We start from the raw sequence: 11,312 nt of genomic DNA, 5'->3' as shown, positions 1-11,312 counted from the left end.
TCCTCCGTTTCGTTTTAAATTCAACAAATGAATATTTTATATCTCACAAATAATACCCATTTATTGCATTTAAAACGAAATAAACATTAAGAGAATGCCTGCAGTAATGGACCTCAATGATGAACTTGATCCAAGGCTCTAAACATAGGACTATATCACTGAAATTAAGGCCCCATGGTGAGGGGTCAAACATTCAAGCAGAATCCAACAACTGTAAAGTATGTTTATAAGCACTGCCTTGCTCTTGAAGATTAACACTGTTACACACTCTCAAACGCAAACTGATTTTGGATTAAGCAATTACCTCCTTTTGCTCTTTGGAATATGAAAAAGCTTATGTGAACGATATTATGATACCAAATGTATCTCTTTTTATAATTTAGCCTTCAAAAAGGTAAAGACAACTTCAATAATTGGCATTATTATACTGACATATTAAGACAGTTAATATCATAAACTAGGATTTCTAACTCTGGGTTGTCTAACAGAATAACTTTACGTTCACGTAAGTAGCTCTTTTGGCATTCCCAAATAAAAAGTTAAAAGGAGATTTGTGATTTTAGTCAGGATATCAAGTAATATAATCAAGATTAACTTGCTAATACATGACACAATTTGAATGCTTTTGAATAAGTTCTGAAGCTCGTTTCACTGATCTTCTATAATGTCACTGATTACTGTTGTTGTTTAGAAGAGAGGGTTCTGCATAGGAGTATAGGACAAACAGAACTTACCCAAAAAGTGACGAACAAACTAGAACTAAAGCAAAAGGTTTCTACTGCAGTACTGCTACTGAAATCTTTCGACAATGCCACTATTTATATCTTGCATTTTATGGGATGTAAAATCTTACTATCAACAACTCCAAATCTTACTTTCTGCTTCCTTTTGTTCTCCACCAAACAGAGTTCTAATTCAACTACGACGAGCAAATCATTTTATACCATCCTATGCGACTCTACGCAGCATATAAGTTGTAGTCACTGGCAAATGGCCTTGAACTACCTTAGTGATGAAAGCTTTCATATAGATTCATTATCATCATCATCGGAACCAGACATTTTGATCATCAAAAGCATTTTAATCATGCATGATCCTGATGGACGCGAGCTTGATTGTGAGATACTACTTCGAGTGATTGAAATCATCATGCATCAAGCTACTGCATCTGCATCACAAGTAAACATTTTCTCTCTTCCTCTCTTCTTTTTTTTGGTACAAGTGGGAACCAGGCTTCATGCCTATCTCACGCTAACCCTGTTGCAAAATAACTCAGTTGTTCTTGTTGTCCAATAACTCAGTTGTTCTTGTAGTCTGAATTCATATATAATTAATATCCCTAGTAACTTAAAGAATGTAAGGTAAGTTACTAAGTTCAGGCGCACAAAAGAAAACTTGAATTAGCAGAGCACGCATATTTCTCTTCTCTACTGCCAATCTGCCATATCTTCCAAGAAATATATCATGCACAAAGGAGAACATCATAACTTATGATAGATGAATAACACACAGCCTGACAGCCTTATGTGTTCTGGACAGGTTTTTGTTCAGCAGCAGGATATCTTTGATATGAGCAGCACAGTAGAAGAATCACAAGACCTGCTAGAAGACTCAATATATGTGATAATAAGCAAGGTTTATGTCTTTATGTCTCCCTATCTTGTAATATCTTCTCACCCCCATCCCCAAAAATAATCTTTACAACTCCGTCCATCCCAGAATAGTTGCTACGTTTTTCTTTTTGAGCTGAACGTTCTAATTAAGTTGCAGCATACCTTTTTAGTAAATGTTTCTCTTGACTTTTTCTCTATACCCCACATCCAGCAACCCACTTTTCCCTCTCTGCTTTTTCTTTTTACTAGAAATATCTGCCAAAAATTGAATGTATCAACTAATTTGAGATGGAGAGAATACTAATCATATAGAGAATCCGTATTAGGTTGTTTGATTTGCTGAACATAAATAATGACAGATACTCTGCAAGTGCTATGGGGATGAAAATTTGCATGAAAGTACATTAAGTGTGTTGGGGATACTTGAGAGTTATAGATGGGATGCTAAACTGCTTCTAGCTCTTTCGGCTTTTGCAACAGTCTTTGGCGAATTCTGGGTCATAATGCAGTCGTGGAGACAGATTCCTTTAGCTGCGTCAATTGCATTACTTAAGCAATTTCCAAACAGCTTCAACATATTGGAGCCTATCTTTATAGCACTGACTTCACTAGTCAAAACTATGGTAAAAATTATTAGAAGCATATCACAATTTGAAGATCTACCAATAACCCATGTAGAGCTGCAGGATGACACTGTCGTGACTACAAAATCGTTAGTATATATTGCTGCTTATTGGATTATCAGGAGCATTATGGTCTGCATTCCTCTTATCACAAATTTAAGAGCCATCAAAGATGAGCAAGTGCACCTTCTTTCCTTTATGTTACGCAGTGTACATATTGTCTTCAGGCCTTTTAAAATTTATATGGATACCTTTGAGAAAAGAAACTGACTGAATCTGGTTTTCGACTCTTAAGGAACGATATTCAGTAACAAGTGCTGTATGGGAGATTGCAAGTCTAAATATCAAGATTGGCAGCATTGGTACTCAGCTCAAAACACAAATAGATGTCTGCCAGCAACAGACAGGTATGTTCATCTAGTGTGGTGCGTCCAATGAACTCAATAAGATTAAATTTTAACCTAACTACTATTGGTCCATTATAAATGCAGAGCAGAAGATGCACCTGAAACTCGTTAACTTATTTCAAGAGCCACAATTTGACAACCAGGATGCCCTTAGGACGTTGTTTGGTCTGAGGAATGACTGGCCACTAAAGCAATCGAACGAACAACCAAAGGTTTCTTTAACTCTTAAAGTCAAATTTTCAGCAAAAAGAATTACCTTTATTCTGAGTTGTGGTGATCTACTGAAGTGCTAACTCGTCACAAGTCATCAGGATTATGAGCAGCTACATGCTGCCAAGATTGAACCTGAAAACTCTCAGATAAATAAATAATTTGAATTAGCCTATGCGAATGACTATATATGCAAACCAAAGGCATCTAAATTAAGTTTATGAACCATATTTAAGCTAAAAGGGATGATAGTTCATTAATGTCATCAAGGAATGATGAATGATCATAGTTTTCCTTCTAAATAGAAAAGTAGTGAATAGTCAGTGATCCCTGGTCACATACTCTTCCGCGTTCTGGAATGTTTCACGTCATAGGCAATACTGTCTGCTCCATTTTCAGGCATTCGATCCGATAAAGCAGGAGCAATATCAATATAAGTATATATGGGGTATAATGTAACCCTCCGCAGAGATCATAGTTTTTCTCGCAGTGCTGTAACACGGTATTCTCTTGTTGTGACAGGTTGGCATCGACTCACTGAAGAACAAGATTGTTATACTGTTAATTTCAAAACCAGAAATCCTGCCCGTAGATGAATTGCTTTTACTGGTTCAGCAGACATATGATCATCTTCTGCACAATAAGCTGAATAGAAGCTATGATATCTTATGGATCCCCATCTCAAATTCCAAGAATTGGAGTAACAATGAAGTAACACTATTCAATCTTTTCTCAAACTCCTTGCCATGGTACTCCATTCGACAACCATGGTCACTGAGCTCAACAACAATCAATTATGCAAAAAAGGAGTGGAAATTCAATGGTAACCCCATTATGGTTGTCTTGGACCCTACAGGAACGGTTACTAATATAAATGCTGTTGACATGGTACGAATTTGGGGAACTGAAGCTTACCCATTCTCAGCGTCAAGAGAAGAGGAGCTATGGAAAAAACAGAGATGGAATCTGAGACTCTTACTTGACAGTATTGACCCCTTGTTAACCAAGTGGGTATGATCTTAACTCTGACATTTTGGGAGCTGCTCTGATTTTATTGTAGTAAACTTGTGCACTAATTATGATGATCTCACAATAATTTCAGGTCGAAGAAGGAAGAACAATTTGCATTTATGGAGGCAACAAAATTGAGTGTGTAAGAAAGTTCAGCGCAGAAATTAAGGGCATCCAAAGCTTAGGTGCACAACTTGAGGTGCTTTATGTTGGCAAAAAACACCTAAAGGTACCTGCAAGCAACATAGTTTGTGCTATAGAGAACGACAAACTAAGCCACTATATCTCTTTGACAAAGATACCTTATTTTTGGGAGCGTCTCGAAAGTATCAGAAGATCAAAACTCAGGCTCAAACAGACCGCTGAAACTGATCATATTCTGAGCAAGGTAATAACATTACTAGATGATGATTTAGATGAAGACTGGATAATTGTTGGGAAGGGTTCTTCAACAAATACTGTAAAGCTTGACGGTGATGAATGGGCTAACTTCCTGAGTAAAGAACAGGTATGGAAAAAGTTTCTGCCAGAAATTGGGTTAATAGATGCTATCAGACTTTCTCTGGAACCTCCACTAACTGAGCCATGCTCCCACTCAAGAATTAGTAGATACGAGAAAGAGCTAATGGAAGAAGCCGTAATTTGTGAAATGTGTAAGCGTCCTATGGAGAAATTTATCATCTATGATGTGGTGTAGATTTCCTGGATACAAATGACTGACTTTTGAATTGTTGTGAGAGCAATCATAATTAGAACTTCTGTGAGTATTATAATGACTCCTCTTTTTAAGGAAGAACTGCTGACTTAGAAGTTATTAGTTAGTTTTCTAATTCTAAGGTCAGTAAGTTCTTAGTTAATAAACATGTGATTGTTATGTCAATTAGTGGATCTTTTAAGTTGTTAACCTTATCTTGTTACTGTGACAATTAGTTATAGAGATCATGGAGATCATAAATGCTCCTATAAATATTCTTACTGTAACTCGTTTAATGCAGTACATACATCCAATGCATCAGTTTGTTGTGTTTCTTCTATTGCCATATATTCCTCTCCTTTTATCTTATTATTATAAGTTCATCATGGTATCACGATTCACGAGTTTTAGGCTAGATCCTTAAAGTAGAGAGCAACGAAGAAGAAGAAGAAAATTTGGAACTCAGAGCCTTTGAATCAACCGATGATCATGATTGATAATGATTCTAAGTACTTCGTTCCTTATGTATAGGTCAAATGCAGTGGTTAAGTCTTCCACTAATAACTAGTTGTGGATCTTAGATGGTTAAGCTCATGGTATTTAGTTTGACAAAAAGAAAAGAGCATATATTATATTTATATCACACTTAAATTATAGGGTCACTAACTTTAGAGATCCTCAACATAAGGAATGCTTTTTCAAGTTCTCTTCTCAGCTTTTCCCAGATCCAATTGAATATATAGCATGAAGGATGTAATCTTGGCAACAACGAACAATACTTATACTTTAATGGGTTCAACCATAGACATAACTGAAAGCAAATCATAATATGTAATAAATTCCTACAAAAGAATTACAACAAAAGCCAGTATATACGTACACTTTGCTCGCATTGAGAATCGAATAAGCTAATATAGTCTAGACAAGGATTATATCTAATTAACCTAAACTATATTCTAAAATCTCAGTCCCAGGATGAAAAAATATGTTTTTGATATCTTATAGATGCTCATCGATCCAATTCCTTATTAAATACTCATATGTTTAGGCGTCCATGCTTTACTACATATGCATGTTCTTCATTTACCAGGGACAAGGTGCTGCCGATGGATATTATAGTGCTATATTACTTATTTATGGACAAATGTTCAAGTTATTTTGTGTTCAGCTTAAAAGGTACTACTATAGCCAGATAAGTGGTATTTATAGTATTCTAGGCCGAAATGGAGAAGTAATGTAAAAGGAAAATTTAACCATTGCTCACATAGATAGAACCTGTTGGTGCTAAAACTTACTGTACATTTTTCAGAATATTTTGAATGGTGAAAAGGATAATGTTTGTAATTTTGTATAAGTATTGTCAAACAACAGTTCTTTAGATAACGACATTTATTTTTGCACTGAGTGAATACAATACAATACAATACAATCATGGTAAGATAATTGGGAACATAAACAACCTCTTGCAATAATAGTACCAAAACCAATCAGGTTTCCTAGCATGAGAATCTTCAGCCTATCTTTATTCAAAGCAAGGATAACTTACAATTCTTATCCGAAATTCTTAACCTTTCTGCAGATCAAAAGTTTTGACCCTCTTCCAAGCAAGGTAGTAGGTTCATTCAGCCTTTATTACAATATTCCAGGCACGAGATGATATTATATATAAGTTGTAGCAGGAAAAGGAACAGAAGAAAATAAAATAAGCAGCTCATCATAGATTAAATCCCACATTTTAAATACAATGACAAGTTTAACTGTACCTGCCAGAAAACAACGATTCAGGGGTGATCGTCATTTGTTCTCAAGTTCTGATGACACGACAATGTTAAACCAACTTCGAGCCACACATGCCCCTGATGGCCGTGACATTGATGTGAGACCTCTATTCCATATTATTGAGGACATCTTTCACCGTGCTGCACCCACCATCCCTGGCTCGAATCAGGTACAAAGTCCCCCAAGTAGCTTCTCAAAAAGAAAAGAAAATAAAAAGGTTCTGAATAATTGAAATTGGCTCATAAATTATAAAGTTGTCTTACTGCAAAACTAACAGGGAGCTGAACCACACTTGGATGCTCTGGATGACAAGACGCTTCAGGCTGGCTATGGAGACTTGATAGAACTATTGGCGTACACCATAAACAAAATCTCCAACGAGGTTAGTTAAATCTCAGAAGCTATCAACTGGAAAAAAAAATCTCACAATCTAAACAGATAACATATAGAGAGATGCATTAAAACTATATGTGAAAATCAACAATAAACGATAGAGGAACCACAATAGAATTTCCTATAGATCTCTGCTTCGTCTTTTATTTTAAGGTGCATTTTCCTTACAAGAAAACTTATTAGACCCTATTGGAAATGATCAATCCTGATTTCAACTAGTATTTACACCTGATTGGACCTGATGAACCCTAAAACATATTGTTTTGAAGGTGAAAAGAACGCACACTATCTTTAGATGCTTACCTGCAATGACGTTAAGCACTGATTTCACTCAAATAGCAGCAAACTTGTATGCTTATAATGACACTAGTTTCGTCTAACAGAAAGTATTCCCTTAATGATATGGTTATTGCAGATAACTTGCAAGTGCACTAGTAGTGAAGATGCACATGCAACGACTATGTCAATATTCAACATGGTCTCCAGCTACTCATGGGATGCAAAAGTTGTGCTTGCTCTGGCAGCCTTTGCTGTCTATTACGGTGATTTCTGGTTGATTGCTCAACTGTACACAGTAAACTCACTGGCCAAGTCTGTTGCAATCCTTAAGCAACTTCCTGAGATAATGGATCACTCTGATTCCCACAAACCCAGGTTCAAAGCCATTGCCAATCTAATCAAGGCAATGGTAAATGTTACCAAGTGTATGGTGGATTTCAAGGAGCTCCCACCTCAGTACATATCAGCAGATACAGACATATATAAAAGTGTCGATGCTTTGATTCCTACAGCTGCTTACTGGATCGTCCGGAGTATCATGACCTGTGCATCTCAAATTGCAGGTTTAATAAGCATGAGTTATGAGTACGTTCACCCCTCCAATTTTATATGGAGCTTGTCTGTATAATAGCTCATGCTTTGCATATTCTTAAAGCTTTTGTCGAAAGGAAACTGCATGTTCATATTTGAGGAAATACCTTGTTCTCAGAAAGATAAAAAATTTAGCCCATAAAACATAACAATGAACAATCATTTTGAATTCTATGAAGAAGACTAAACATATATAAATATGCATAATATACCAAACGATGAACAATTCACAAAAAAAAAAAAAAAAAAAAAAACATGTTCATAGCAGCTTTTTGATCAGGAAGGAATCGTTCCTCTCAAACTTTATTAATAAATACAAGTCGAGAGTCAGAGTCACACTACATGATGCACATCTTTCCTCTTTTTCCACCTTGAAATGATACTTAGGTGTGATTAGGTATGCATCGTCCACAACGGAGCCGTGGGAACTATCAAGCTTGGCTCATAAGGTCAGCAACATATATGAACATCTACGGAAGCAGCTAGATCTCTGTTACCAACACATTGGTAAGTAAAAATCATCAAGCTAAACAAAATTATGTATTAAAACAAGCATGATGCACTTTATGAATGATGCATTACAAGTTGTTCAAATACTGTGCCTGACTAATTTGAGAATCTTGCGCAATGAAGATGAAAAGAAACATATGGAAGCATACCAGATGCTCGTGCGGACATTTGAGACACCTCAACTTGACAACATGAAAATTCTTAAGATTCTGATCTATGCTAAGGAAGATCAGCTGCCCCTATTCGATGGTTCTGCAAAAAAGAGGGTTTGCTTACTGTTTACTCTGTTCCTAATTGTCATTCCCCTAACTAATCTTTGCTTCAACTAAAAGCTAGCATAAATGACCAATTGTTACATCAGTCCTCTCAGTTACAACCCCTCCCCAGAACACAAACGACCAGAAGCTGCACAAGGTTGAAAAGTTAATTCAGGAAATCTAGCATAAATTTAATAATTTAGATTTTAGCTTACCAAATGATACTTTTATAGCTGCAAATGGTTAAATCAGCATTGATCTATGCACATCCACGCAGGTTAGTATAGATGTGATGAGAAGAAGAAATGTTCTACTACTAATTTCAGACCTCGACATTTCACATGAAGAGCTTTCAATTCTTGATCAAATGTACCAAGAATCAAGGCAACAAGCATCAAGGATGGAAAGCCAATACGAAGTCGTGTGGCTCCCGGTAATCGACAGATCTACCCCTTGGACAGAACAAAAACAAAAACAATTTGAGGCTCTACAATCAATGATGCTCTGGCATACAGTGTATCACCCTTCATTGCTTGAGCCAGCAGTTATTAGATACATAAAGGAGGTGTGGCATTTCAACAAGAAGCCCATGCTCGTTGTCCTAGACCCACAAGGTAGAGTCACAAACCCCAACGCTCTACACATGATGTGGATTTGGGGGAGTCTGGCATTCCCTTTCACCAGTGCAAGGGAAGAAGCTCTTTGGAGAGAAGAGACCTGGCGGCTTGACTTGTTAGTAGACGCCGTTGAACCAATGATCTTCCAATGGGTATGGCAATCCTTCAATTTCCTTTCTTTGATTGTCTAAATGTCTTTGTTCACAGTCGTGCATTCCCATAGTTTGGCAGTGTACTGCTTATAAATTGCACATCAAAAGTCAAACAAATCATCACTTGTCTGTACATATGTGCATCATGATTGACTAGCACCTATGATGATTAGACAGCCAGAAATTTCAAGTACCCTTTCTTGATACATGCAGAAATCACTAATATTCAGGAAAATTTATTACAAAAGAAATTACTTGAACTATATAGGGAATTTTGCTCTCAGGTGTAGGAACAAACTTCTGCAGATCTCATTTCCAGCATCAGCAATAATGACATTAAACTCTTAAGTGCATCATTGCATCAAGAACTCTCCACAGGCAAACCACTTAATTTTAGGATGAACACTAAAACCAATGTAGGAAAATGTCAACAAATACCTGATTACTTTTCTTAATATAAAGTGGATCAATATGCAAATAAATATAAATGGTTAATGAAAGTTCAAATACTCCATAGTCAGACATGCAATCAGGACTACTAGTTAATCTGTTTTCAGGGCAATCAACTCATGGTGCCTACTTTGTTTCAGATGCAAGAAGGAAAATATATTTGCTTGTACGGAGGAGAGGACATGGACTGGATACAGAAATTTACCGCAGAACTGCATGCTACTGCACAAGCAGCTGGCATCCCACTCGAGATGTTATACGTTGGTAAAAGCAACCTCAAGGAAAAGATTCGAAAGATTAACAATGCCATTGTTGATCAGGGCTGGAGCCATGTACTACCTGATGTAACTCTAGTATGGTACTTCTGGGTGCGACTGGAAAGCATGTGGCACTCCAAGATGCAGCACAGGATGACTGTAGAGAATGACCGAATAATGCAGGAGATAGTGACGATGATGAGCTTTGATGCAAGTGATCAAGGGTGGGCTTTGATCAGCAGGGGGTCAACAGAGATGACTAAAGCCAAGGGTGACACCCTCTTGACATGCTTGATGAATTTTAGTGAATGGAAGGAAGATGTGCCACTAAAAGGATTTGTGCAAGCAATAACTGACTATTTGCAAAAGCTCCAAACACCACACCACTGCAACCGTCTCATACTACCAGGCACAACTGGAAGCATTCCTGAGAAGGTTGTTTGCGCAGAATGTGGTCGTACCATGGATAAGTTTATCATGTATCGCTGCTGCAATGATTAGGAAAACTCACGTAAAGTTCTTCTGTCATTAGAAGCCTAGAATAAAAAGAATGAACTTGATTGCTATTTATGATTTCCAATTTCGTCATAGTTTGATGTTGTAACCTATTAGTTGTAAGGAATAATCAATGTCTAGACTCTTAGAGTGATGTCAGGTTACCATTGTTTGTACTGGAGCATGCTTGAATCATTTCGGTTGAATACTACTCCCTTCGTTTCTTTTTAATTTATTCACTTCACAAGAACCAAAGAGGAAGTACAAAAGTATGAGATAGAAACTGAAAAGGTGGAAAGAGAAACTGACAAGTAGAGAAAAACAAAAGAGTGGGTTAAAATATTAAGATCAAGTTTCATTGTTGCATCAGTTGTACTTGATATCAAGTTACCTGACCTCTAAGCCAGACTATCTTGAGAGCCAAATCATCCTTTCCATGTTCCTCAATCCTCCTTTCTAGTTATCTTTTACTACTTTGAACTACATGTCATTTGAGTTGCCCCTCTCTTTTTCTCTCTCTCAAACCCTAGCCTCCACTACCCTTTCTTCATCAATTAGGGGCTGCCATCCTTTTCCTCTTTTATTTTAAGTTTTTAATTCATTTTCTTGTTTTGTTCAATAAATTAGTCTCTCTTTATGAGATTTTCTCAAACCCTATTATGGGGTTTTAGTTTCTATTTTGGAAATCTCCTTTCTCATTGGTTGAAGTTCGAGACTCAACAGGAAGGTATTGGAATCTCAGATGCGGTCAACCCGACTCAATCAAGAATATTCTTCCCAAACTATATCAGAATGATAGACTTCCTTATCAATAGCTGCTTGATTCAGCAAATACAAGAGGGTTGTGTTGTATTGTTCAATCTGATTCATTATAGTTTCTTCGAAGACGAATTTGATTTAGTCTTGTTTAATTGTATCTTATTTTACTTTAATACCTATTGTAGATGCCATCAATTAATGAAATTTTTCTTTCA

The 11,312-nt window shown here is 36.6% G+C and overlaps 2 protein-coding genes and 1 long non-coding RNA gene across 5 annotated transcripts; 2 read left to right on the top strand and 1 right to left on the bottom strand.

The window, feature by feature from the left end:
• Positions 1-523: 523 nt before the first annotated feature.
• On the top strand, positions 524-4,898 carry LOC104897215 (protein SIEVE ELEMENT OCCLUSION C). 2 transcript variants are annotated; one of them, XM_010684044.4, is made up of 7 exons: positions 524-1,179; positions 1,540-1,635; positions 1,973-2,416; positions 2,532-2,643; positions 2,728-2,855; positions 3,376-3,864; positions 3,956-4,898. In XM_010684044.4, exons 1-7 carry the CDS (start codon positions 835-837, stop codon positions 4,559-4,561), a joined length of 2,220 nt encoding a protein of 739 aa, XP_010682346.2. In that variant the 5' UTR covers positions 524-834; the 3' UTR covers positions 4,562-4,898. The 2 variants fall into 2 exon arrangements, with proteins under 2 accessions (XP_010682346.2, XP_010682349.2); XM_010684047.4 differs by lacking the exon at positions 1,973-2,416 and having other exon boundaries at positions 526-1,179.
• Positions 2,854-6,461, bottom strand: LOC104897217 (uncharacterized). Of its 2 annotated transcripts, XR_008970057.1 has the most exons (3): positions 6,322-6,461; positions 5,226-6,185; positions 2,854-2,988 (listed from the first exon to the last, which is right to left on the bottom strand). It is a non-coding gene; the product is annotated as an uncharacterized LOC104897217 (long non-coding RNA). The 2 variants fall into 2 exon arrangements; XR_007270344.2 differs by lacking the exon at positions 2,854-2,988 and having other exon boundaries at positions 4,240-6,185.
• On the top strand, positions 6,216-10,492 carry LOC104897214 (protein SIEVE ELEMENT OCCLUSION B). The gene is made up of 7 exons (XM_010684043.4): positions 6,216-6,506; positions 6,615-6,719; positions 7,146-7,594; positions 7,998-8,107; positions 8,234-8,376; positions 8,645-9,136; positions 9,727-10,492. The coding sequence occupies exons 1-7, from the start codon at positions 6,303-6,305 to the stop codon at positions 10,342-10,344; spliced, it is 2,121 nt and encodes a 706-aa protein (XP_010682345.2). The 5' UTR covers positions 6,216-6,302; the 3' UTR covers positions 10,345-10,492.
• The last annotated feature ends 820 nt before the right edge of the window (positions 10,493-11,312 follow it).

Source organism: Beta vulgaris, chromosome 6 (genome assembly GCF_026745355.1).
Source record: "Beta vulgaris subsp. vulgaris cultivar EL10 chromosome 6, EL10.2, whole genome shotgun sequence".
Classification (NCBI taxonomy): domain Eukaryota; kingdom Viridiplantae; phylum Streptophyta; class Magnoliopsida; order Caryophyllales; family Amaranthaceae; genus Beta; species Beta vulgaris.
This window is presented reverse-complemented; position numbering and strand designations above follow the sequence as displayed.

What these genes read in the sequence shown, in the direction of transcription:
- LOC104897214 (XM_010684043.4), top strand. Translation starts at nt 6,303, where the DNA reads ATGACAAGTTTAACTGTACCTGCCAGAAAACAACGATTCAGGGGTGAT. An exon ending in TCTCTGTTACCAACACATTG is followed by an intron (nt 8,108 to 8,233) that starts GTAAGTAAAAAT and finishes TGCGCAATGAAG; the next exon opens with ATGAAAAGAAACATATGGAA. An exon ending in ATGGTTCTGCAAAAAAGAGG is followed by an intron (nt 8,377 to 8,644) that starts GTTTGCTTACTG and finishes ACATCCACGCAG; the next exon opens with GTTAGTATAGATGTGATGAG.
- LOC104897215 (XM_010684044.4), top strand. Translation starts at nt 835, where the DNA reads ATGGGATGTAAAATCTTACTATCAACAACTCCAAATCTTACTTTCTGC. An exon ending in CTACTGCATCTGCATCACAA is followed by an intron (nt 1,180 to 1,539) that starts GTAAACATTTTC and finishes TGTTCTGGACAG; the next exon opens with GTTTTTGTTCAGCAGCAGGA. An exon ending in TATATGTGATAATAAGCAAG is followed by an intron (nt 1,636 to 1,972) that starts GTTTATGTCTTT and finishes AAATAATGACAG; the next exon opens with ATACTCTGCAAGTGCTATGG.